Consider the following 23,042-nt stretch of genomic DNA (forward strand, 5'->3'; position numbering starts at 1 on the left):
ATCCGCCGCTGCAGGACCAAGGCCCCCCACAGTGGGGATTCTGGACACCCTGGGCGTACCATCAGGCCCAGGGCCCCCAGCAGCTCCCTGCTAGGCCGGCGACTGCGGAGCGTAGGGCCCCTGAAGCCTCCTTGTCTCGCCCCCCTCCCTCCCCGGAAGGGGACGAAGGGTCCAAACAGCAGGACTCCGCTGGGGCTCCGGAGACAGAGGCGAGGGCTGAGGAAGACCCTCAGTTAGACACTATTGTGCCTGGGGTCTCATCATCCTCCTCCCCGGATGAGGCGGTGGCGGGTACCTCCTCCAACAGTCCCCCCCCGCTGGATCTCAGGGCGCACCAGGACCTCCTCAGGCGATTGGCTCAAAACCTGAGTCTGCAGGCAGAGGAGGTCTCGGAGATAGAGGACCCAATTGTCACCATCCTCTCTTCCGATGCTCCCACCAGGGTTGCCCTGCCGTTTATACGGACCATTCAGGCCAATGCCAATACTATCTGGCAGTCCCCGGCCTCCATCCCTCCGACAGCGAAAGGAGTCGAGAGGAAGTACATGGCCCCTTCTAAGGGGTACGAATATTTACATGTTCACCCGACTCCCGGTTCACTGGTAGTGCAATCGGTGAACGATAGGGAGCGTCACGGCCAGGAGGCTCCGGCCCCCAAATCCAGAGAAGCCAGGCGGATGGACCTCCTTGGCCGTAAGGTGTATTCGGCTGGGGCGCTGCAGCTCAGGGTCTCTAACCAACAGGCCCTGCTGAGCAGATACGCCTTTAACTCCTGGGTGGCAGTGGACAAATTTAAGGAGCTGCTGCCACAGGATGCTCGCCAAGAGTTCACGGCCATCTTGGACGAAGGCAAGAAGGTCGCGCGCACGGCCTTGCAAGCCTCCTTGGACGCTGCGGACTCGGCTGCCCGTACCCTCGCGTCAGGAGTTACGATGCGTCGCATCTCCTGGCTGCAGGTTTCCGGCCTTCCGCCAGAGCTCCAGCACACGATACAGGACCTTCCTTTCGAAGGCCAGGGCCTGTTTTCCGATAAGACAGACCCCAGACTTAAGAGTTTAAAGGACAACCGGGTCATTGCGCGGTCCCTCGGGATGCACACCCCCGTGACACAGCGTAGACCCTTTAGGCCGCAACAACAGCAGCACCGTCGGCCTTTTTCCCAGTTCCGCCAGCGGCAGGACCCTTACAGGCGCCGCGGCAGGAACGGGAGGCGCAGGCAGTCGGGGAACCAAGGGGGGCAGAACCAAGGCTCCTCAAAACCCCCGCCTGGTCCTAAGCCTTCATTTTGAAGGTGCGCTCGAGGGCGCAGTAACAGTTTCCCCTACGGATCCTTCCCCTCCGTTTTCCAACTGCCTTTCGTTTTTCCTCCCGGCGTGGTCCCAAATAACATCGGACCGCTGGGTCTTGAGCGTGGTGCAGACGGGGTACCGCCTGCAGTTTGTTTCGTTCCCTCCTTCCCGCCCTCCTTCCTCGTCCCTCTTCAGGGACCCCTCTCACGAGCAATTCCTTCGGCAGGAGGTGCAGACGCTCCTCAGCAAAGGAGCTATAGAGGCGGTTCCCGAAAATGAGAAAGGCAAGGGGTTTTATTCCCGCTATTTTCTGATCCCCAAGGCCAAGGGGGGCCTCAGGCCTATCCTCGACCTGCGAGAACTCAACAAATACCTCGTGAAGTTGAAGTTCCGCATGGTATCCCTGGGGACCATTATTCCATCCCTGGATCCGGGAGACTGGTACGCCGCCCTCGACATGCAGGACGCGTATTTCCACGTTGCCATTTGGCCACGCCACAGACGCTTCCTCCGCTTCGTTGTGGGGGCTCGTCATTATCAATTTGCGGTCCTCCCGTTTGGCCTGTCCACGGCCCCGAGGGTGTTTACAAAATGCATGGCAGTTGTCGTGGCGCATCTTCGGCGCAACCGTGTCCACGTGTTCCCTTATCTGGACGATTGGTTGATTCGGGGCACGTCGGAACAGCAGGTGTACAGCCATGTCCGCGTGATCACCGGCATGTTTGCGAGTCTGGGCCTCTTGATAAACACAGACAAGTCCACCCTGAGGCCCACTCAGAAGGTGGAATTTATCGGGGCCGTCCTGGACGCCACTGTGGGCAGGGCCTCGCTGCCTCGGCAGCGGTTCCAGACCATGGCGGCGATCGTTCAACGCTTGCGGTCAGCCCCGTTGACGTCAGTGAGGACATGTCTAACCCTGTTAGGCCACATGGCGGCGTGCACCTTTGTGACCGACTACGCTCGGCTCCGCATGAGGCCTCTCCAGCTGTGGCTTATCAGTCATTACAGACCAAGGCAACCGCTAGACATGTTAATCACAGTCCCCCAGAAGGTCTTAGATTCCCTCGGCTGGTGGGGGGACCAGTCCGTATTGTGTGCGGGTCTTCCCTTTCACCCGTCTCAGCCCTCGGTATCCCTGACAACGGATGCCTCAGATCTAGGCTGGGGGGCCCACCTAGGGACCCTGCGGACGCAGGGCCTATGGTCCCAGGAGGAGGTGGGGCTACATATCAACATGAGGGAGTTGAGAGCGGTCCGCCTTGCTTGCCAAACGTTTTGTCATCAGCTTCAGGGTCGTTGTGTAGCCGTGTTCACGGACAACACGACGACCATGTATTATATCAACAAGCAGGGCGGCACCAGGTCCTCCTCCCTGTGCCTCGAGGCGATACGACTCTGGGACTTTTGCGTAGCCCACTCCATTCACCTCAAGGCTTCCTTCCTTCCCGGAGTACGGAACACGCTGGCGGATCGATTGAGCAGATCCTTCCTGTCACACGAGTGGTCCCTTCGACCGGACGTCGCTCTCTCCATTTTCCGGAGGTGGGGTTATCCCCGGGTGGACCTCTTTGCGTCCAAGGGGAACAGGAAGTGCCAAGCGTTCTGCTCCTTTCAGGGCAGGGAGCCGGGGTCGATAGCGGATGCCTTCCTCATCCAGTGGTCGACCCACCTGTACTATGCGTTTCCTCCGTTCCCTCTGGTTCACAAGGTCCTCCTGAAGGTGCGCAGAGACAGGGCTCGTGTTATCATGGTGGCCCCGGCATGGCCCAGACAGCACTGGTACACCATGCTGCTAGACTTGGCCGTAGCCGACCCAGTTCCCCTGCCCCTTCATCCGGACCTGATTACCCAGGACCACGGGTCCCTCTGTCACCCAGACCTGCAGTCGCTGCACCTAGCGGCGTGGCTCCTGCGTGGCTAACTGGTTCCGAGCTGCGCTGCTCCACGCCTGTGAGAGAGGTGCTCTTGAGCAGCAGGAAACCATCCACAAGAGCCACATATTCGGCAAAATGGAAACGCTTCTCCTGTTGGTGCGTAGAGAGAAATCTCCGCCCTATGGAAGTTTCGGTATCCGAAATCTTAGATTATGTTTGGTCCCTCAAAGAACATGGTCTGGCCTTATCGTCGTTGCGAGTCCATCTGGCAGCTATCTCCACCTTTCACCCGGGTGCGGACGGTCGCTCCGTTTTTTCTCACCCGACGGTGTCGAGATTCCTTAAGGGGCTGGAACGGTTATTCCCTAACGTCCGTCCCCCTGCTCCAACCTGGGATCTTAACCTGGTGTTGTCCCGGCTCATGGGGCCCCCCTTTGAGCCGTTAGCTACTTGCTCCCTGCTTTACCTCTCTTGGAAGGCTGCCTTTCTAGTAGCTATCACCTCAGCTAGACGGGTGTCGGAACTCCGAGCCCTTGTGGTGGACCCCCCATACACGGTCTTCCACAAAGATAAGGTGCAGCTTAGACCACACCCTGCCTTTCTACCCAAGGTGGTCTCAGCCTTCCACGTCAACCAAGAGATTTTCCTCCCGGTTTTTTTCCCAAAACCTCACTCCTCAGGCAGGGAGCAGCAGCTCCACTCGCTGGATGTCCGTAGAGCTCTCGCGTTCTACATAGAGAGGACCAAACCCTTCCGCAAATCCCCCCAGCTTTTCGTGGCGGTAGCGGACCGTATGAAAGGGCTTCCTATCTCCTCCCAGAGGTTATCCTCGTGGGTTACGTCCTGTATCAGGACCTGTTATGACTTGGCCCATGTCCCTACGGGCCGTGTGACTGCGCATTCTACCAGGGCGCAGGCGTCGTCGCTGGCTTTCCTGGCCCGTGTGCCCATCCAGGAAATCTGTCGGGCAGCGACCTGGTCATCGGTCCACACCTTTGCTTCCCACTACGCCCTGGTCCAGCAGTCGAGAGAGGATGCGGCCTTCGGAACTGCAGTGCTCCATGCCGCGACTTCTCACTCCGACCCCACCGCCTAGGTATGGCTTGGGAGTCACCTAACTGGAATGGATGTGAGCAATCACTCGAAGAAGAAAAGACGGTTACTCACCTTTGTAACTGTTGTTCTTCGAGATGTGTTGCTCACATCCATTCCACACCCGCCCTCCTTCCCCACTGTCGGAGTAGCCGGCAAGAAGGAACTGAGGAGCGGGCGGGCCGGCAGGGATATATATTGGGCGCCATGGCGGCGCCACTCCAGGGGGCGACCTGCCGGCCCACTGGAGTTGCTAGGGTAAAAAGTTTCCGACGAACGTGCACGCGCGGCGCGCACACCTAACTGGAATGGATGTGAGCAACACATCTCGAAGAACAACAGTTACAAAGGTGAGTAACCGTCTTTTCTCCACCCTTGGTGGCATGGGTGCCTGTGCTAGTCCAGGGCCCCGCTCTTTGCTCTTGCTGGGTGAGTCTTTGGGTGCAATTTGATAGTAACTCCTGGACTCTTGTCTGGCCGTCTCTGCCACGCTCTGATACCTGCATCTCAGGGGTTTCCTTTTCTCTCTTGCTTCCAGAATCTGAACATGACTGTGGCCCAGGATTGGTGTCTGGCCCTGCAGAGGATGATGAGAGTGAAGGAGGAGGAGATCCACTCTGCCAACAAGTGCCGCCTTCGCCTCCTGCTTCCAGGGAAGACGGACAAGTAAGTCTGCTCTTAGATCCCATGGGCGGGGCGTTTCCTGCTGCATCCCTCTGAGCACGGAGACAGAAGTGGAGGGCAAAGTCAACCTCCAGGAGATTGGCCCGTTCTAACCAATCTCCTGGTAGACCTGTGCAGAATTGTATGCTACAGCGTGTTCCAATGCTTTGATCAGCCCCAGTGTACGTGTCTCAGGTAACGGAAGCCTATGCCAGAGTGTAATAAGGTCTCCCTTATACCTAGTGCCCTGTACACATCTGTGGGCCTGGGCAGCTTGAGTCTTGTCTTGTCCTGGCTTGGCTGGGACGTACCAGAACAAACACCTGGTTCAATGCCAGTATTTTGGAGGAAGGTGTAACCCCCCTCCCGGCCCCCAGGTAATTTGGGTGAGGTGGGAGGAGGAACATCCTCAACAGAGCACTCCACACTGGGATTATGCCCTGATTTTGAGGAGATACTAAGATTCATGGTGGATCCTGAGTTGGTGGAAATCAGCATACTGTGGTGCTGCACTGCTTTACACCAGGTGAGGATCTGGCCCAATACGTTTCTGATGAATCTTGGTTCCCTTTACCCTCCCTCCCCTCGTGGATCCTCTTGTATCTAGTCCGGAGAGAAGGGTGACTGGCTGAGACCATTGCAGCAATTATTGGTCCCCTCCTCCATTCTTGCTGAGATGGATTTCCTCAGTCTAACAGCTCGGGCTCTGCCAGGTCAGGGCATAACCTGTAAAGCCTCTCAAGGCCCTGTGCTCTGCAGGGCATGGGGGTCGTGGCCAAAGAACTAGCAGCTGCCTCAGCTGGTCAGTGCTGGCAACTCCCAGCTGTGACTCCAGGGCGAAACGCAGGCCACGTCTGGTGACTTACCACGAAAGTGACTCCAGTAGCTGCAAAGAGGACTCCTGTGAACATAGTAACTGAAACCACAACAGGATGATCTCCTTGTCTCCATAATGTCATATGTAAACTCCCGTCCTGCCCGCCGTATGGTCAGTGCATTTCCAGCCCTACCCTTTTAGCTGTGGCCCCTGTGTGCCCTATTAAACAGCTATTGCCCATCTCTGCAGGGGTGGTTGCACTTCTGTGGTGAGTGAAGTGCACTTTGGCACAGAAGATAGCTAAGCAGGGGCTGGGGTGGTACTAGGAACCTAGGTTCATCAATGACTTTCAGTCAGACTCAGAATGGAGCTAAGTTCTGGCCTCCGTCATCCTCCTGCTGCAGGTCCGGCCGTCCCATCAGCTTCATGGTGGTCTTCATCACCCCAAACCCGCTCAGCAAGATCTCCTGGGTGAACCGCCTGCACTTGGCAAAGATAGGACTGCGTGAGTAACTCTGTTTGCATGGGCAGGGCAGCCCTCTGAATGCAAATGAAGGGGCAGGGCAGGGAGGGTTGTCGATGTCTGTGTTCCCTTTGATAGGTCAGGAAAAATAAGCATCAAAGCTCCTTGCCCAGCACATGGCATTGTGGGAAACGTGCCAAGCACAGGTCTGAACTTGGGAGCGTTGAAGCCCAGCAGAGCTGCAAAGAGCTTGACTAGGAAAAGCCCTTAGCGCCTCCCTGTCACCCAAGAGTCTCCAGAGCAGAGTGTTGGATGCCCCGTATCCAAGTCAAATTGGGATTTAGCAATGGGCCAAATCAGTCCTGTGTGTTGCTCCATTAAGATCACAGGATCCGGCTTGCCGCTGCTGTGTGCACTCGCCCCGCGTGCAGTGCTCCCATGCTGATTTGCTCGTGGTTCACGCTCGCTTTGCACTGCCGCAAATGAGTGTGCAAACTACAGGGTAATGAACCATGGTCAGCGTGGGCTTGGCTCATGAAGTCTGGCTTGGTTTGTAGACATCAGATGTAGGGCTCGAAAGAGGTCTCTTATCGGGGTGACTTCCTGTTGCCTTTGATGCCTTGGAAGCTTATTCCTTCATTGTTCTTACTGCTGCTTCATCAGGGATTAATTAAAAGGCATCACTGATTTTCTTGCCTGCAGATGTTTGGTTCTGCTTCATAGCAGGCAGTCTAATACCAGGGCTATTTCATCAGGGATGTTTGTTTTAATGGAAGCTGTGCGGTCTTTCATCATGGGGCTCCCCCTTGCTGAGTAGTGATTAAGACCCAAGCGTTAGCAACTGTTGCAGTCTCTCTGCTGCAGGAGGCACTAGGCTGGCTGAGGAGTGGCAGTGATGGTGGAGAACTTCTTGGGAGATTGCTAATTTTTTTTCCCCCCACTAGCAGTGTCGGCAATGAGAGATGGATGTGATGGGCAATTTTCTCTGACTCATGCCTCTATGCTTTTAAGAACCTGCTTTTATAAACTTTTTTCCCCCTGTTTTCCTGGGCATTGTGTTGTGCAAGTGCCTACCAGAAACTGGAAAGCAGGTTTGGGTAGCCAGAAAACACCATAAAATTACAAATCTAGAATGCACAAAACTTTCATAGAGGAACTGCTTAAGGCGGGGTGCCGGTTCCAATTTCAGTGCAGAGGAGGCAGCTTGCAACAGCAGCCCTGAGGATGCTTAGGCCTCTGGAAGCTAAGGATAAAATGTTTAAAAAAAAAAAAAAAGTCAGTCTATTTTGGGAGCATTTGTGGTTTCATGCAGGTTTCCTACAAGGAAGTTACCGGCGCAGCACAAACAGGCAACTACCTGTAACAAATTCCCAATGTTAATTTTCATTTGGACAAACTGTTTAAGGTTCTAGCTGTTTTTGGCAACCTTTCCGGTGAAACTTACCAGTGTACAGAAAATGAACCGTCCTGGATAGTAGCCTGAAATACTCTCATAGTCAGAGTTTTCTATACGCCAGCCTCTTGTGAGACGGGCCGGTAGTTTCAGCAATTCGTTGAGGCCTTGATTCAGGAAAGCGCCTAAGCACATGTTTGACTTTCAGCATGTGTTTGAGATCTGCTGGCAGTGCTAAGGTTAAAATATGTGCTTAAGTACCTGTCCCAAATAGGGATGCAGGGCATTTCCAATTGGAAGAGGGTCAAAGCAGGGGCCAGTGACTTTTCCTCTGCTCCCTAGGGCTTAGGAAAGACTCGAAAACCAACATTTTAAACTACATTCATACTGGGCCAATAGTATCCCGGCCTAGACTTGTGTTTTTTTTTGTTTTTTTTCCCCCAAACTGAGGCTTGGGGGGGAAATTGTGTAACTGCCATTTAGAATTACAGCTTGTGAGTGGTGAAGTGGAAAGAGTTTGGGATCGAGGTGGCTCCAAGATATCTGCCCTCTGTGTGTAGAGTGAAGGGGAAGGATAGTTAAGGATATAAAACAAGGAGTATTTTTACCAAGGGCAAGGGCTCGTGTCTGAAGCACCACATAGCAGGAATCTCTTTCTATGCTAACCAACTCGTTTAGTCAAGACAGGCAGGTACGAGGAGAACAGACTCACCAGGTGTTAAGTTGGCAGTGCGCCGTTCTGTTTGGAAATGATGTCCATGGCTGATGCTAGCAGCGTAAAGGCTAAAACTAATTAGCAGGTCAAAAAAACACCACACCAATTCGCTCTATGCACCTGGGGAACCATCCCTCTGTGCGCACAGTCCCCAGCACTATACGTCCCGGCCAGCCGGCACGTACAGGAGCACCATCCCTCTGCATGCACACAATCCCACGCCCCAGGGCACCATCCCTCTGCATGTACATGCCCCTTCCAAGTTCCCTGAGCACCATCTCTTCCCCTCCTCCAGTAACCCCTGGGGTACCATCTGTCTGCACACCGACAGCCCCCTGGCACCATCCTGAGCATGCACACTCCCCCAACCCCAGCCCTCAGGGCATCATCCCTCTCCGCATGCATCCTGGGGCACCACCCCTCTGTCCCCCCCCCATGGATTTGGTGGGCTCAGCGCGGCAGTTCAGCGCTTGCATGTTAGTGCGGCCAGCCCCGGCAGACAAGTTATGCAGAGGGGTCCCAGTCCCTGTCCCCCGGCACGTTGCAAGACATCTGGCTCTGCTTGGCGGGGGGGTGGGTCTTGGGACGCCCCTTGTTCTGTTCTCCTACCTGGTGTGAAGTGCAGAGTGGGGAGGGGGCACGACTGTCCACCCCTATTTAAATGGCGCCCCTGGCTCAAATGTAGCTAAACCAGAGTTCAAGTAACCAAACCCGCAGATGTCCCCTGAAAGCAGCATGTTCCGGGAGATGGAACACACTCAGCGGTGTCATATGGCAGGCCTCAGTCTGGCCTCTTCCCTGGGTCTCTAAAACCAGAATTGGTAGGTGGAATTCTCGACTGTTTCGAGCTATGTAATTTAATTTACTTACCTCTGTATCCCCAGGGCGGGCGTGCGTGCGTGTGTGTGTGTGTGGAATGTCCATCCAGTCTCTGATTGGAGGTCTTAGGAGGGGACAATTGTGGATCGCGCCTCAGGGAGGTTGGCATATCTCTTCTATGGGCCAACGCTTCCTGTGCTGTTTGGAGGGGAGTGGGGAGACTCTCTAGGCCTCTGCCGTGGCTGGTGTCCACACGAAAGCAAGCCTGGCCGTGTTTGAGAGAACCAGGAGGGAGGAACCCAGCCCCTGTTGCTCCAAGCAGCTATTGGTCAACGCTGAGCATTCACACTCTGCATGGAAGAAAACCAGCCGGGGGCTCAGATGAAATTACAGCTCTTAGGAGACCCTTGCAGTGGGCTTCATGGCTGGATGCTTTGAGTGCCTTCACCTGTCTTTCCCTGACACCTGCTCTGTCCCCCTTGCTCCTTTCTATAGAGAGGACTATAGTTTTACTCCTCCCTTTTGGGAGGGATCACAGCCAGCCAGCCCTGCCTGTTTTTTTCCATCCCTCTCAAATGCTGAGCTATAGCTTTGGACGCCACCTTGTGTTTACACAAACTAGATGATCACAGCGGTCTATGAAGCACGTGGAACTGGGTACTGTTGAAGATAAGAGATTGCTCTAGAAGATGGACCCCAGCCTGGTGCAATGTGGCAGATCCTGTGTTCCTAAGTAGAAGGAACAGAACTGACTGCAGGTTTCATCTTGGGTGGCTTCAGGTCACGCTTTGGGCTTCAGAGCCCTGAGCCAGTGGCGTGGCTACATCTGTTCCTTCCCAGGCTGCACCTGGCTCTCCCATTGACCTTCAGGGCAAGACACGTTTTGTGTACAGCATTTGATTAAGGCTCTTTGTTTTGCATTTAATTTTCTTGTAATTAAAGCGCCTGGCAGCCGCAACCATCAGCACCCTGGAAACAAGTGAAATAAATAACTCCAGCTACTACTGCCTGGGGGCTTTCTTGAGTTGTGTTGGCTCTGAATGATGATGAAATGGGCCAGCACTTGGAGACTGCCTGGTTCTTATTGCAATACTGCAGGATTCTGCTGTTTGTCACTTCTCCAAGCTTCCTTGTTTGGCCAACACGGCCTGGAACGGATCTGTGTGCATGCAGCCTTAATGCCTCCGAGCCCACGGCTAACAGGTACGGCTGGACTCTTGGACAGAGATTTCCTAGTGTTGCCACCTTCTGGCCAACCTTGAAAATCCTGAGTATAGAACGGTTGCCCAACCGCCCTCCTGCCTGAGTTGTATTTCTGACCACCTGGCACTATGTGGTGCCATCCTTGGAAAGGCTCTGGTGGGGTCTGTTCTGTAGATGATTCCGTGCAAAGAGGAGAAGGATGAGGTAAAAACAGTGACAGGCTTTCCAAAGAGCTTAGGGTTGATTTCCAAGTGCTTGGCATCTGCCATCGAGACCAGATTTTTCATGGAGTGCTGCACTTAGCAGCTGCCGTCGCGAACGATGCTGAGCGCCGATGAAAATCTGGACTCTTGTTTTGGTGCTTTTATAGAAGCTGAGTTCTTCTGAAAGTTCATGATCTTAGGGGACCAAGGATGGAAGCTTGTGGGTTGGAACCTGGCCCTTTTTCAGAGGGCAGCAAAGGTGCCTTAGGTACTGTAGTTATGACGTACCCATGTGGATGGTGACCCCATATATAGATGCCTCAAGGCGGATAGCTTTTAACCACCAAAAAGGCCACAAAGTTTTAACCAGAGGTAGATGACGTGCTCTGACTAAGGAGACGTCTGGTCTGAAAAACTGGGGGATGATGGGATCAGGGAATGTTGGTTCAGTGTCTGAGTGATCAGGGCTAGAACTTCCTGGATGGTTTCATTAAAAAGTACCATGTGTGAAACCATGGTGCAGATGCAGAAACTGCTGATCTTCCACATAGTCTTAGCAAAAATCTGTGCCGTGTCCCTTGGACTCAGCCTATAACTTATGTCACTGGCAGCAGAAAGATCCCATTGCGATGGCCAAGATTTTTAACACTGACTAGTGGTTTGGGGTACCTAGTCTGAGATGTCTTAGAGGGCCTTGATCCTCACAGAGTGGGTGCAAATTAAGGGGTCTTAATTAGAGAGCCCCAGAACCGAGGCGCCCAAATTCACCAGTCGCTTTTGGAAAGCTGCATCTGATCCCTAAGGTGGTGTGTGCCACGAAGGGCAGCTTCAAATCTTCCCTTGTTTTGTAAATGGAGCACATCCCCTCGGGAAGTTTATTACGGGTGTCTGTGTAACCCTGGACTGTCATTGGTAGCATTGCTTTTCAGAGCACAGTCACCCTTTGATCTCTTCATTAAACGGGAGAAAGAAAGCAGGTAGATGATTCTGGGTGGCCGCAGCTCCCCTGCGCTTTCAAGTCCCCTGGCGGTGGAGAGTTCTCTGGTGACACTTGCGTCCTTCTTATCTGTGTTTCTGTTTAACTCCACCAGCCACTGCAAAAAAAAAAAAAAATTTAATGGAAGAAAAATTCATTTGAAATCTTCTTTGAATGCCTGGATTCCCCCAGGCTGGAAGGAGTTTTGATTCTCTTGTTTTTAACAGTTTGTTTTTTATCTGGGATGCCTGCGGGGAAATCCTGTAACCACCAGTTAGGAATAAAAACGCATTAAAGCTTCATGTGAAGAAATGTTTTGTTATTTCATTTCCTTTTTATTTTATTTTTTCTGCTGCTGCTCGGGCCTGGCTGTCTCTGCTCCATGCTGCAGTCAGGACTCAATGCGTGAGCGAAGGTAAATAAGCAGAAAGAACTGCTCTTAGTCCTTGGAAATGCCAGCCCCCGGTTCCACCCCTGTTGGGTTCCTTGGGAGCAGACGAGCTGTATGCATTTTAATCACCGTTGAGCTTCATCCTAATGCCCAAAGCCAATGTTTCTCAACCTTTTTGATACCAGGGACTGGCTTGCTGCCTTCCTAAAGTGTTGGGGAGATCTCAAGGATGACAGACCAATTGTTGAGGAACACTGATCTAAGCAGTCTAGTCAGCTGAGAGATGCTAGATTCTAGCTCATCCCAGCTGAACTGTGGTATGTCTGCGTCTACACAGCAAAAGCCTTGAATCCAGCTTGTGTGGGTAACCATAGCAGTGACGATAGCCCAGCCAGCCACATGCGGGTGCACCCAGGGTGTGCTCCGGGCTCGCGCTATCCATGCTGTTCTGTGTTCGCTGCTAATCACATTCAAATTAGCACAGGTAGACCTAGCCCCTGCACAGCTTCTGCTGTGTAGATGTCCCTGCAGAGGGAACCTTTCCCCTGTGGTGTTTGTCTTAAGGAGTTTGTGCTGACACCATCTCTGTCCTGTAGGATGATCAATGAAGCATTCAATAGCATAACCTTAGTCAGCCCAGTGGAGTAGTGAATGTCCTGCTTCCAATGCGGAGTTGGATAACCAAGCGTAATGGGATGGAATTGAGAAAAGGAAAACTCCGGCTGGAATATTGGGCCTTCTGGCTGCCTTTCTTCCCCCTATTTCTTGCGTCGGTTAGAACTGACTGGGCAGGAGGAAGAGGAAGGCCCAGCAGGTTTATCACCCTGGTGGGACTTCCCATGCGTGAAATTGGACTGCAAAGACCTGCGGGGATGATGGTGGGACCTCTCTCAGCCCAGTCTGGGGATGGTCCCTACGGTATGCTAGGGCGTGGTGGCCCGTCTGTATACCATTGGGTACCTCCCTAGACTCTGAACAGCTTCTCTGTGCCTGGCTGAGTTCTGCGAGGGCTGCATCTCAGCTGCTTTTCTGGTTACACCCAGTCACTAGCCAGGGGCTAGTGTGGCTACTCAGGGATTCAAGGAGAGCCTGCATGTTAACCCAGAGCAGGGAAGTTCTTAGCATAAAACAATGTCGTCCTCCACGGCGGGGAGGTATGCAGCTCTCAGCTAGGGTTTAAGTGGCCCGATTAAAGCCTTGTTAACGATCTTTTTTCCGTCAGTTACTCTATCCTGCTTTATTGATCTGAGCTGGAAAGTAAGCTGCAAGAAATAAAGCCTCACTGAGAGGTGCTCCTAAACCAGGAGCTTTGGCTGCTGGGAAGGATCCAGGTCAGAGCCATAACAAGGAATTTTGTGCCCAAGGCAAGGGCCGGCTCCTGGGTCTTCGGTGGCAATTTGGCAGCGGGTCCCTGAGTCCTTCTCGGAGGGAAGGACCTGTCGCCAAATTGCTGCCGAAGAATGAATGAAGCGGTGGTGGCAATTCGGCAACAAGTCCTTCCCTCCGAGAGGAACTCGGGGACCTGCCACAGAAGCAGCGGCGGAGATAGAGCTGCTGCCACCGAAGCGCCGCTGATCACGGTAGGGCTGCGCCCTTCTGCTTTGCGTGCCCTAGGCAAGTGCGTCACTCCCCTCGCCCTTGTTACGGTGCAGATCCAGGTCCAAGTGAGGCTTCCGCATACATGTTCAATGTAGCCTGATACTGAGGTCCAGAAGCCATCTCCAGGAAGGGGGGGTCTGAGCAGAGAGCGACTATGAACCGAGTGCAGGAGGCTTTAGTCTGATGGCAAGAGCTGGGGACCAGTAAGGGTCTGTCTCATGTTTGGCTCACACCCTCTCTCATGGGTGCAAGCTGGGAGTATCTCCGCTGGCCCGAACAGAGTTGGGGTCAGCCGTGCACAGGAGAGAATATTGGGGTCAGTGGGGCTTGCGGAGATCACAGCGGGCACACGATGTTCCTTGGCTTTGCTTGGGTTCCGTCTGGTCCTGTTATAAAGGAGGCTGGGCCTGATTCACAGGGTGGTAGTGCAAAGGGGTGGAGTTATGCTAAGTAACTTAACACGTCTTAGAGCTGGGGTGGGCAAGAGGGTCGAAATCCAACCCAGGGAAAACAAAGCTAAACCCAGGGGAAGCTGCCCTGGCCGCACGATGGATTCAGCGGTAGAACAGATACCCAATGGAAACGTGAGGAGGGAATCCCCATCATTTGGCACGGTTAAAAACTAGGCTGGGCAAACCCTAAGCGGGGTGCATTAGGGCACTGCCCTCTTAGGGAAAGGGCAGGCTGTTACCCGCTTTGTCCCTTTTCTGGATTCCGTGGATATGTCTGCACTGCGGTGAGATGCCAACGGCTGGCCTGTGCCAGCCAACTCCTCCCCGTGGTTCTCGGGCTAAGGGGCTGTTGAACTGCAGTGTAGATGCTCTGCCTTGGGCTGGAGCCCAAGCTCTGGGGCCCTCCCACTTTGCAGGGTCCTAAAGCCCAAGCCTGATGTCTACACTGCAATTAAACAGCTCCTTTGCCGGGAGCCGAGCTAGCTTCAGTCTAGCGAGAGTGGCTAAAAATAGCAGTGTCTATGTGCTGGCCTGGACCCCAGCGCTGGCTTGCAATGAGTGTGCACGCAGGGTTGTGGGTGGGCTAGTGCAGCCCACACCAAATTAGTGTCACCCTGTCTGCATGGCTATTTAGCAAGGCTAGCTAGATTAACACTTGCTCAGGTATGTCTGCCTGAGCTGCAGGTACACTTCTGGCTGCAGTGTGACCTACCCCAACCCTCCATCCCCTGTGCATTAAAGGTGAGATGAAGGTGCCTGGTCTTCTGGCTGCAGGTGGAAAAGGAAGGATCCGTTCTGGGAGCGATAGGGTGGCTGGAAGGATCTGTTCTTCAGAGAATGTCCTAGGAGTCGTTCAGATGAACGAGCCCGTTAGCTCGTTGGGTCAGCTGAGGAGCTCTTGTTGACTTTGCTCCTTGTGGTGGAGGAGGAGCATTGCTGGCAGAAGTTTCTCTAGTTTGTAGAAGTTCCTCTGTCGTGTCCATCAGAAACTAGTCTCCTGCAGCAATTAGGGCAACTTCCCCCCTAAGGTACATAGGGGTTCAGGGGTGTGTGGGTGCAGCTACTATCCATGGTTGGCTGGGCAGACCAGTGTTCCAGGCCAGGGCGTCTGGGCAAGGCACATACATCGGAATGGCCGTCTAGAAAACGACTAAATAAGATGCATGAAATGCGCGGTCGCCATGGAAGGAGCTGCTGGACTCAAGGGTGAGACTCTTCCCTGGAGCCCTGCGTTCCCCACCTCGTTCTGAGCCATGTATGATGATCTTGCAAATATAATCTGTCCCCACCCTGGTTCACTGTTGAAACAGTTGTGGGGCGGGGACAGAAGAGGCTGCTTGGAGAAAAGTAGGAAATAAAAGTAGAGAAACCATGTTGTGAGAAATGTGATGTTAGCTCATAGCTTCTAGTGTGTCCTTGGCTATCAATGATCCTGGGTCAGCACCCTTGAAAGTTGGACTATTGATGGTAATATCACGGTTACTGATTGCTGCTCCTCTCTGTGAATGGGCTGCACTATTTGGTTAATCACTGGACTGGGACTTAGATCTGGGTTCTCGTCCCAGATCTACTACTTGGGCACGTCACTCAGACACCTGAGCCTTCGTTCCACGTCCGTGAAATCGGGCTGATGCTAGCACAGGGGCACTGTAAGGATAAATACGTTGCTTTGCGAGGTGTTCTTGTGCTGGAGGTCTTGTAACTACTTCAGCGGGATCGGCACTCCCCCACCTGGAGGGCAGGGAGCACTTTAAAACCCAGCTCCCAGTGGTGTGGCTCGGGGTCCGTTCGTAGTTCTTTGCCGAATGGGGACGTTTTTTTTTTTTTTTTCCTCGAAGAAGCAGGGCTTGAAACCTTTTTTCCTGGCACGATGGGCAAAGACCTCCTCTAGAGCTTACAGACAGCTGGGGCTCTGATCCCCTCGGCTCTGCGTGTTTGGAAGCATTCGGGGAGTGTTGAGTGGGAGGGAACGGTCTATGTGAAGATCTGCAAAGCTGTTAACTTCCCCTGCCTCTGCTTGCCACAGGGGAGGAGAACCAGCCTGGATGGCTGTGTCCTGACGAAGACAAGAAAAGCAAAGCTCCCTTCTGGTGTCCCATTCTGGCGTGCCGCATACCTGCCTTCTCCTCCAATGCCCTCGACCTGCAGGTAAGAACCCAGCGTCACCCTTTCTCTTCTCCTCTCCCCCAGGCTGTCTGGATGCCAATGAGAGCAGATGTGGGGTGGGCTGTTAGACTGCCCCACGTTAATGCATTGCCCTGGCTCTGTCTTTCTGGTGCCTTTCTTTGCTGCTTGTAAGGGACATAGGGACAGGTGCCCCGGTCAGGGCTGCTAAGTATGAGACTGGGGGTTTTCATGTCACTCTCGGAGATGCTAACAGGAAAAGGTGAAGGCGGGTTTCTTGGTCTCAGAGGATTGAACACCCCTACTGTGGGACTAGTCCCCGGTGGTAGAATTGGGGCGAGTCCTTGTGTGGCTTTTGTGGCTAGATGCTAGCAAAAGGGGGGATGGCGGCTCAGGGAAGTGGAGGGAATCCATGGAACTGGACTGCGGGCCAGTGGAAATTCTAGGTGCTGGGTCGATGCTGGCTCACCTGTCACAGATATTTTGGTCAGCTGGCTTAGAAGTGCCTAGGAACCCCAGTCATGGGCCAGGACCCCTGCTGTGCTGTATAAACACAGAACCAAAAGCCAGTCGCTGCCCCGGTGAGCAGGTAGTCTAAGTAAACGGTACAACCTTGGCATGGTGTGATACAAGCCTGGTGACCTCCCAAATTGGCAACGTGTAGATAGCAGCATCCCACTGCGAGTTAAGACTCGGTGGTATGGCACCGGACTGGCCGTCACCTGGCTTTGTCACTAACTCACTGAATGACTTTTGGCAAGAGACTTAATCTCTCTGTGCTCTGTTCCTAGCGTGGGGACACCAGCACTTCATTTCTGCTCCATCTGTCTGGTCTTTTTCCACTGTGATTTCCTCAGGACAGGGACAGACTGTCCATAGACACCAGCTGGCGCAATGGGCCCCTCATCTCAGTTGGGGCCTCTCAGCACAACCAAGATGACAGGCGGCCAAGTTTGCCTATCCATGGGGATACCGTAGCAGGATGCTACAAACAACCCTCGTTAAGTGGGTGGATGCAGCGTTTCGGAAAACAAGCCAGTGAAAACCACTTGAAAGCTCCCGGTAGTTCTTGCGCACAGAAACCAATGCAGTGCCGGGATTGAACCACCACTGCAGCTCTTGCCTGGTGACCTGCTTTCTTCCAGGGCTGTTCTGGGAGCTCAAGCTGTAATCTACCGGCCGGCCGTTCCTTGTAGCATGCTGCTTTCCTGCTGACAAAACCTGCTTGGTCTTGGCTGCCTTGACGCACTCTTTACAACACCCCGTCGCTGCTTCTCTCCTGACGGCTGTGTGGGGTGGGAGGGCTTGAGGGTTCGCTGCAAAACCCTGCTGATCTGCTCAAGCAGCCACTTAAAACACCCATGTGGTGGTCCTCATCCGCCTGCCTTGCTCCTGGAGTTGAACTGTTGCAGGGCTGCTGAGAGGTGGGAGGTGCTTGGGGGGTCGGGGAGGCGCTGATCTGCAGGGCGGCCAGGGGGTGCTTTTTTTCCATGGGTGCTCCAGCTCTGGAGCACCTGCGGAGTCGGTCCCTTGGAGCCTCAGATATCGGGCATGAATCAGGCAAGGTCCTGGGGAGATGGGGAGGGGTGGATTCTCCGTTACACCATCCAAGAGGGAACAAAACATATTGTGCCCCAGTCCTCTGCAGGTTCAATGCAGTGACACAGGTACGTGCTATGGGGAGGGCATGGGAGGCTGGTGACTTAGGGGGATGGCATCCAATTAACCCTCCCAGTAGCTGCCTGATGTAGGTGAGTCACATGCTCATGGGGAAACTGAGGCATGGCATCTCTGTGGCAATGCCAAGAATAGAACCCAGGAGTTCTGCCTGGACAGTGCTGTCTCTTGGTGCGTCATGGCTAACAGGTGCTAGCTAAGCGTGGCTATTCAGGCATCCACCTGTCTCCTCTCGCTTCTGTTTCAAGAGGCTCGGCCTGTACCGGCCCCACAGCCTCTCTCCTTCCACCCCAGCTTCCCTGTTGCCATTCATGACAGAAATAACCCAATCAGCGCCCTGTCGGTGGGATGAATTAGGGCTCCCAGTGCTGGGCATTTTCATCCAATTACTGACAGTAACAGATGTGATGTTGTCGAGCTGCCGTCTCCCTTCCCCCTCCCGCAGCTGGCTCCGGCGGGAGCCCTCGTCAGCGGAGGAACACATTCCTTCTGGAGCCCTCGCTGCCGTGCCAGCTAATTAGACCAAATGGCGGGCTGTCTGTCTCCGGGGGGAGCAGGACTGTGTGTGTTGCTGGCGCGGTGCTTTCTTATCAGCCCTGCCATAGATCCTGCTCTCCGCAGTTGTGGTTTTTATTTTTTTTAAATGCTAACAAGGGCACCAGCTGGAAGAGGACAGCGCTCCTTCTTCTGTCTTTAATCTACAAAGTTCCTTTGCCGTGGTAACATCCTTCCCTCCTGTCCCCGTGGAGTCTGTGTCGCTTTCGTGGTGTCCTCTGACTTCAAACACTTACCCGAATCTCACTGGGGTCCCAGGAGCTGGGGACCTTCTAGTCTCTTTCCATGGAGCCTTAAACATTCCAGATCCCTCACCAAATTCAGACTAAGCCCCCCGGTTCTCCCCCCTCCCCCTTGCTCTACCAGCTGCGAATCATCACTCGGATCTGCTCCAGCTCCTTCGTGAAGTGGCTCGTAGTCGGTGCCAATGGGGAGGTGGCCTTCTGGGAAAAAATGCAGGCTGGGCTTTGCCTGGCACTGTGTGTGCTGGTGCCGGCTCCGTGGATGTGTTTGGAACGTGGAGGTGGGAAGGTTGTGTCTGGGGGGCAGGGGGAGGGGTGTGGCTCTCTGTACCCACTCACTCCCCTGTGGGGCTACGGGAGGAGATGGAGTGAATCCCAGCTGGCAGTGCCCAAATCCTTGCTGGGCTTCGCCACAGTGGAAGGCGCCAAAGGGACATGTCGTCGTTTGAGGATGGGGGGAATATTGAAGCAAAGTGCAAAGCGTGTGACCCAGCATTGGTTGCGCTGCAGCAAACTTCCTGCAGGGGTCCCCATGCTGGACTGGTGCCGATCCCAGCAAATCTGTGCCCGGGTTCTGCGTGCCCGGGCACCTATCCAATCCCTGCGCCGAGGGTTTCGTTAGGGCGGCGATCATCGGCAAAGGCCTTGATTTCTCCACCCTTCCCCATCTGTTTTATTCCCTCCCATCCCCCACTCTCCTGGCCTCTCCGCACGAGCTTCTGGCATCCCCGTCCACCACCTGACCCAGGCGGCTCTGTACAGGCCCCTCCCCGCTCAGTCTACGAGAGCGACTTCTCCAGCCCGTTCCTAGCAGATGGACTGCGTCCCGGTGCCTTTGGATGAATAAATAACGTCAGTCAATTAAAACAAGGCTAGAAGAGCCCCCATGAGAGGCTAACTGGGACGCTCATTAAAGGGCTAAATGCCATCGGCAAAGGCTGTAGTCATGGATGATGGGGTGTCCGGAGGGATGTGCCCTCATCTGTGTGCCCTGGGAGAGCAGCAGAGTTGCCAAACTCCAGGACTGAAGGATGGTCATGTGATGAAGCCTCCAGGAATACGTCCAACCGAAACCGGCAACCCTAAAGAGCAGTTCCTGGCCTGGAGCTCTGAACAAGAGTTTGCTGGTTGTGCCAAGTGGCCGGCTTTGCCGAGAGCATCCATCAGTCTCTGATGCGCTGGCCGGAGCAATCTGTGGTGGGCCTCCTGCCCCCTTGACCTGTCCAGCTGCAGGTTGTCTGTATCTAGTTCTTAGCTTCGTAGGCCCTTTGTGGAAGCCCTGGCCTAGTGACAGGAGTTGCGTCGTGGGGGCTGGTTAAATTCGTCCATGTGCCTACTGGAAACAGCAAGCGGGAGGATGGGGAGGTGCAGTTAGGTGTCTAGGGATGGGCTTGCTATGGGGCAAATCTTGCCTCCACTCTGGGAACCGTCCCATGTGCTTCATCGGGGAAGGGTGGGATTTCATCCCTGCTGAGTATGCCCTCCCTCGAAGGTTTGCTGTGTTCTGGGCTCAGAGGAGCCGTGCTGGGCTCCCGTGGAGAGGCACCCAGTCAGCAACTCCCTCAGCCGCATCCCTCGCCAGCCACCACTGCCAGAGCTTTGGGCTGGGCTCCTTGAAGGCCCTGTGGTGCTGCCATATCCTGCCCTTGCTGGGCTATATATTGTGGGGGGGCACCCTATGCACCAGTCCTTGTCTGCAGATGCCTCTAGGCACTGGGGGAATTGATCCCTGGAGGTGATGGATGCTTTGACTTCACCCAAACTGCAGCACATTTAGGGTCAGGCTTGTCTAAACGCTCCCCTGCTTGTGCCCTCTGTGTGTCTCCTCTGCTGCGTTTTGCTGCCAAAATCAAGGGTTTGCTGCACTCAGAGCTGTAGTGTTAGCACAGCTATGGGAGAGCGAGCTGGTGCTTTTGTCCTGACTTGTAGATCATCAGTTCTGGGTCCCTCTCTCTGTGAGGTTGAGGGGGAGAAAATATGCATCTCTGCCTGCATATCAATCCCAGGCTGCCTGGGGGATAGAAAAAGCAGGAAAAGTCCCAGGTTTGTCTTAGTCAGTGGAGCCAGTTTGCTCTGATGGTGGCAGAGGGAATCAAGATGTAAAAGAGAATTTGGGCCTATAGCTCCCCTCTCGCTCCGAGAACGATTGTGGGTTTTGCAAAGGCAAAATTAGTCTAGTGGTCAGAGCAGGGAACTGGGAGCCAAACAAAACGTGTCTGGTTTGTGCTGCAAGAGTTCATCCGAAACTCTGCCTCCGAGGCTGAGATCCCTGCGTTTCTCCCACGCCCAAGGTATTGATCTGTGGGTTGGAAGAGCTCCAGAGCTCAGCTGTAACTGTAGGAGGCTCTCTCGGTTCCATCATGAAACCTTCAGACAGGACGCCTGGCTCCATTCCTGGCTGGGCCACGAGCTTGTGGCGTGACCTTGAGCAGATCGCTTTGGGCGAGACTTGGAAAAAAGCCCACGTGATTGATCCTGAGCCGCTTAGGTACTGCTGGACAAACCTACCCTGGGCCTATCTGTGATTCTGTTGCCCCATCTGTTAATAAGGCTGCTTACCTACACTCCTTTCCAAAAGGTGGTGATCTGAACACGCGGCGGCATCCGATTCCAAATGGAAGTGGGCTAGCTAAGATCTGAGGCAGGTTTTGAGATCTTGTATGAGGGCTGTGTGCTGGACAGTGGCTGTTCTCCCTTCCACCTCGCCACTACAGCTTCCGTTCAGTTGAGATCTCTGTAAATATCCCATGCGCCCGTCGAGAAGCTGGCTATGGAAAACCAGACTTCAAAACAGTGTCTCTAAAAATGGCTCTTCCAAATCCCTCATGGCCAGAGCAGGAGGAGAAGAATCAAGCATTTGATGTCTCTGCGTACCAGTGAAAGGTCCAGGCTTGTGTGCAAACCATAGATGGCTCTGCCAGAGGGTTGGGGGAGTGAGTTTGCTGGCAAATCACGGGGCAGAGGGCCATCTTCTCTACCTTGACGGCTTGTAATTGTGCAGCCAGGCTGCTGTGTTTTGGGGAGCATGTGATTAGATTCCACGTCTCAGCACGTTGAGGTGCAGACTCGCGGTGGAGGGGGTCAGGGTGGGGAGAGCATTTTGGCTCTTGCATTTACCTTCATGCTCATATGATGCTTCCCAGCAATGCACTGTCCAGGCCTCGATTGATGGTGTTGTGTCCCCGTCTCTCTTACAGCTTGGAGCCGTGGTGCACAATCCTGTCCAGTCCTCGCTGCTGGGCTTCTCTGCCGTGAGCACCTCCCTTCCGCAGGGGTATCTGTGGGTGAGTACGGGCTGAGCTGGCCTGCGTGGGGAATGGCTCCTGAGAGTCGAAGGCTAGAGCTTCCTGCTAATCCCAGTCGAGGCTCGCCCTCGATGGTCTGACTCACCTCAGGCTTGAGGTGCTCAGATACCCCAGTGATGGGCAGGAGTGTGAAGAGGAGAGATGCTTTGTAAGGGATTCAACCAAGTTGGTTTTCCTGGTCAATCCAGGCCAGCACGCTACTGGCACTGTTGTCGAGTGTCAGATGGGAAGGGGATTGGCAGCAAGGGGGTGGGCAGTGAAATGCCACAGCCCCAGTTATGCCTGGGCCTGGGGTTTTGGTTCCTTGCATGGAAATCAGCTGTTCAAGCAGGGCCATGTGTAAACTACCCAAAGTAATTGCAGTAATTAACCTCCTGGGTGCTGCCTAGTGTGTCTGCGGCATGGGGTACAGGCCCCCCTGCTCCACCCACCGATGCTCCTTTAAGGAGATCCTGTGCACCTCCTAGAGCTTGCAGACCAGGAGGAGTCACTCTAATCAGCCCGACCCCCCCAGCCCCTGGCCAGAGAGCCTGACCCAGAGTCCTGCACGGGAGGAGCTGCCATGGGTATGGTCCAAGCAGCTTGTCGTCCCAGTCTCCACCCAATGGCAAAGCCGGGGGAGAAAATGGGGCACCCTGTTGTTTGCCGAAGGGGTGGGGGAATATTCCAGGCTGCAGGGGCAGAGGTTCAAAGCCCCTCTGGGTGGCTTCCTGCATCCCCACAGGTTGGAGGAGGCCAGGAAGGAGCAGGGGGCCAGGTGGAGATCTTCTCACTCAACCGCTCGGTGCCCCGCACGGTGAAGTCCTTCCCGGTGGCCTCCCAGGTGCTCTGCATGGAATACATTCCCGAGAAGAGCAAGGAGGAGCAAGAGCAGTTCAAAGCAGAGGATTCGAGATCAGCAGCTGACCAGCCCTCTGCACCGCATCCCACTATCTGTCTGGGGCTGCAGGATGGCAGGTGAGGGTTGGGCCGGGGGCTCATCTTTGCAGCCTTCTCCATGGAGGCAGGTGTCCCCCAGCACAGCCATGGCGACCGCCCCGTAGCCATGCTGCGTGTCAAGCGCCACCAGCCTGCTAACACTTGCACTACGCTCTAGCAGTTCTGTCGGCTGTCCAGCCGGCTGGCCCTTCTGTTTGTTCTCAATCTGTGGCTTTCTTCCTCCTCTGCACCCCAGTAAGATTCTGAGGATA

At 54.4% G+C, this 23,042-nt stretch overlaps 1 protein-coding gene across 15 annotated transcripts in view; it reads left to right on the plus strand.

The window, feature by feature from the left end:
- Positions 1 to 23,042, plus strand: part of ARHGEF10L (Rho guanine nucleotide exchange factor 10 like) — a 167,760-nt gene that overhangs the window by 99,560 nt on the left and 45,158 nt on the right. For all 15 annotated transcript variants that reach the window (XM_030537192.1, XM_030537193.1, XM_030537194.1 and 12 more), the window contains 5 exons: positions 4,794 to 4,921; positions 6,140 to 6,240; positions 15,976 to 16,097; positions 21,745 to 21,831; positions 22,577 to 22,809. In XM_030537192.1, the coding sequence (XP_030393052.1) occupies positions 4,794 to 4,921; positions 6,140 to 6,240; positions 15,976 to 16,097; positions 21,745 to 21,831; positions 22,577 to 22,809 (671 nt within the window). The remainder of the gene's footprint in view (positions 1 to 4,793; positions 4,922 to 6,139; positions 6,241 to 15,975; positions 16,098 to 21,744; positions 21,832 to 22,576; positions 22,810 to 23,042) is intronic.

Source organism: Gopherus evgoodei, chromosome 18 (assembly GCF_007399415.2).
Source record: "Gopherus evgoodei ecotype Sinaloan lineage chromosome 18, rGopEvg1_v1.p, whole genome shotgun sequence".
Taxonomy (NCBI): domain Eukaryota; kingdom Metazoa; phylum Chordata; order Testudines; family Testudinidae; genus Gopherus; species Gopherus evgoodei.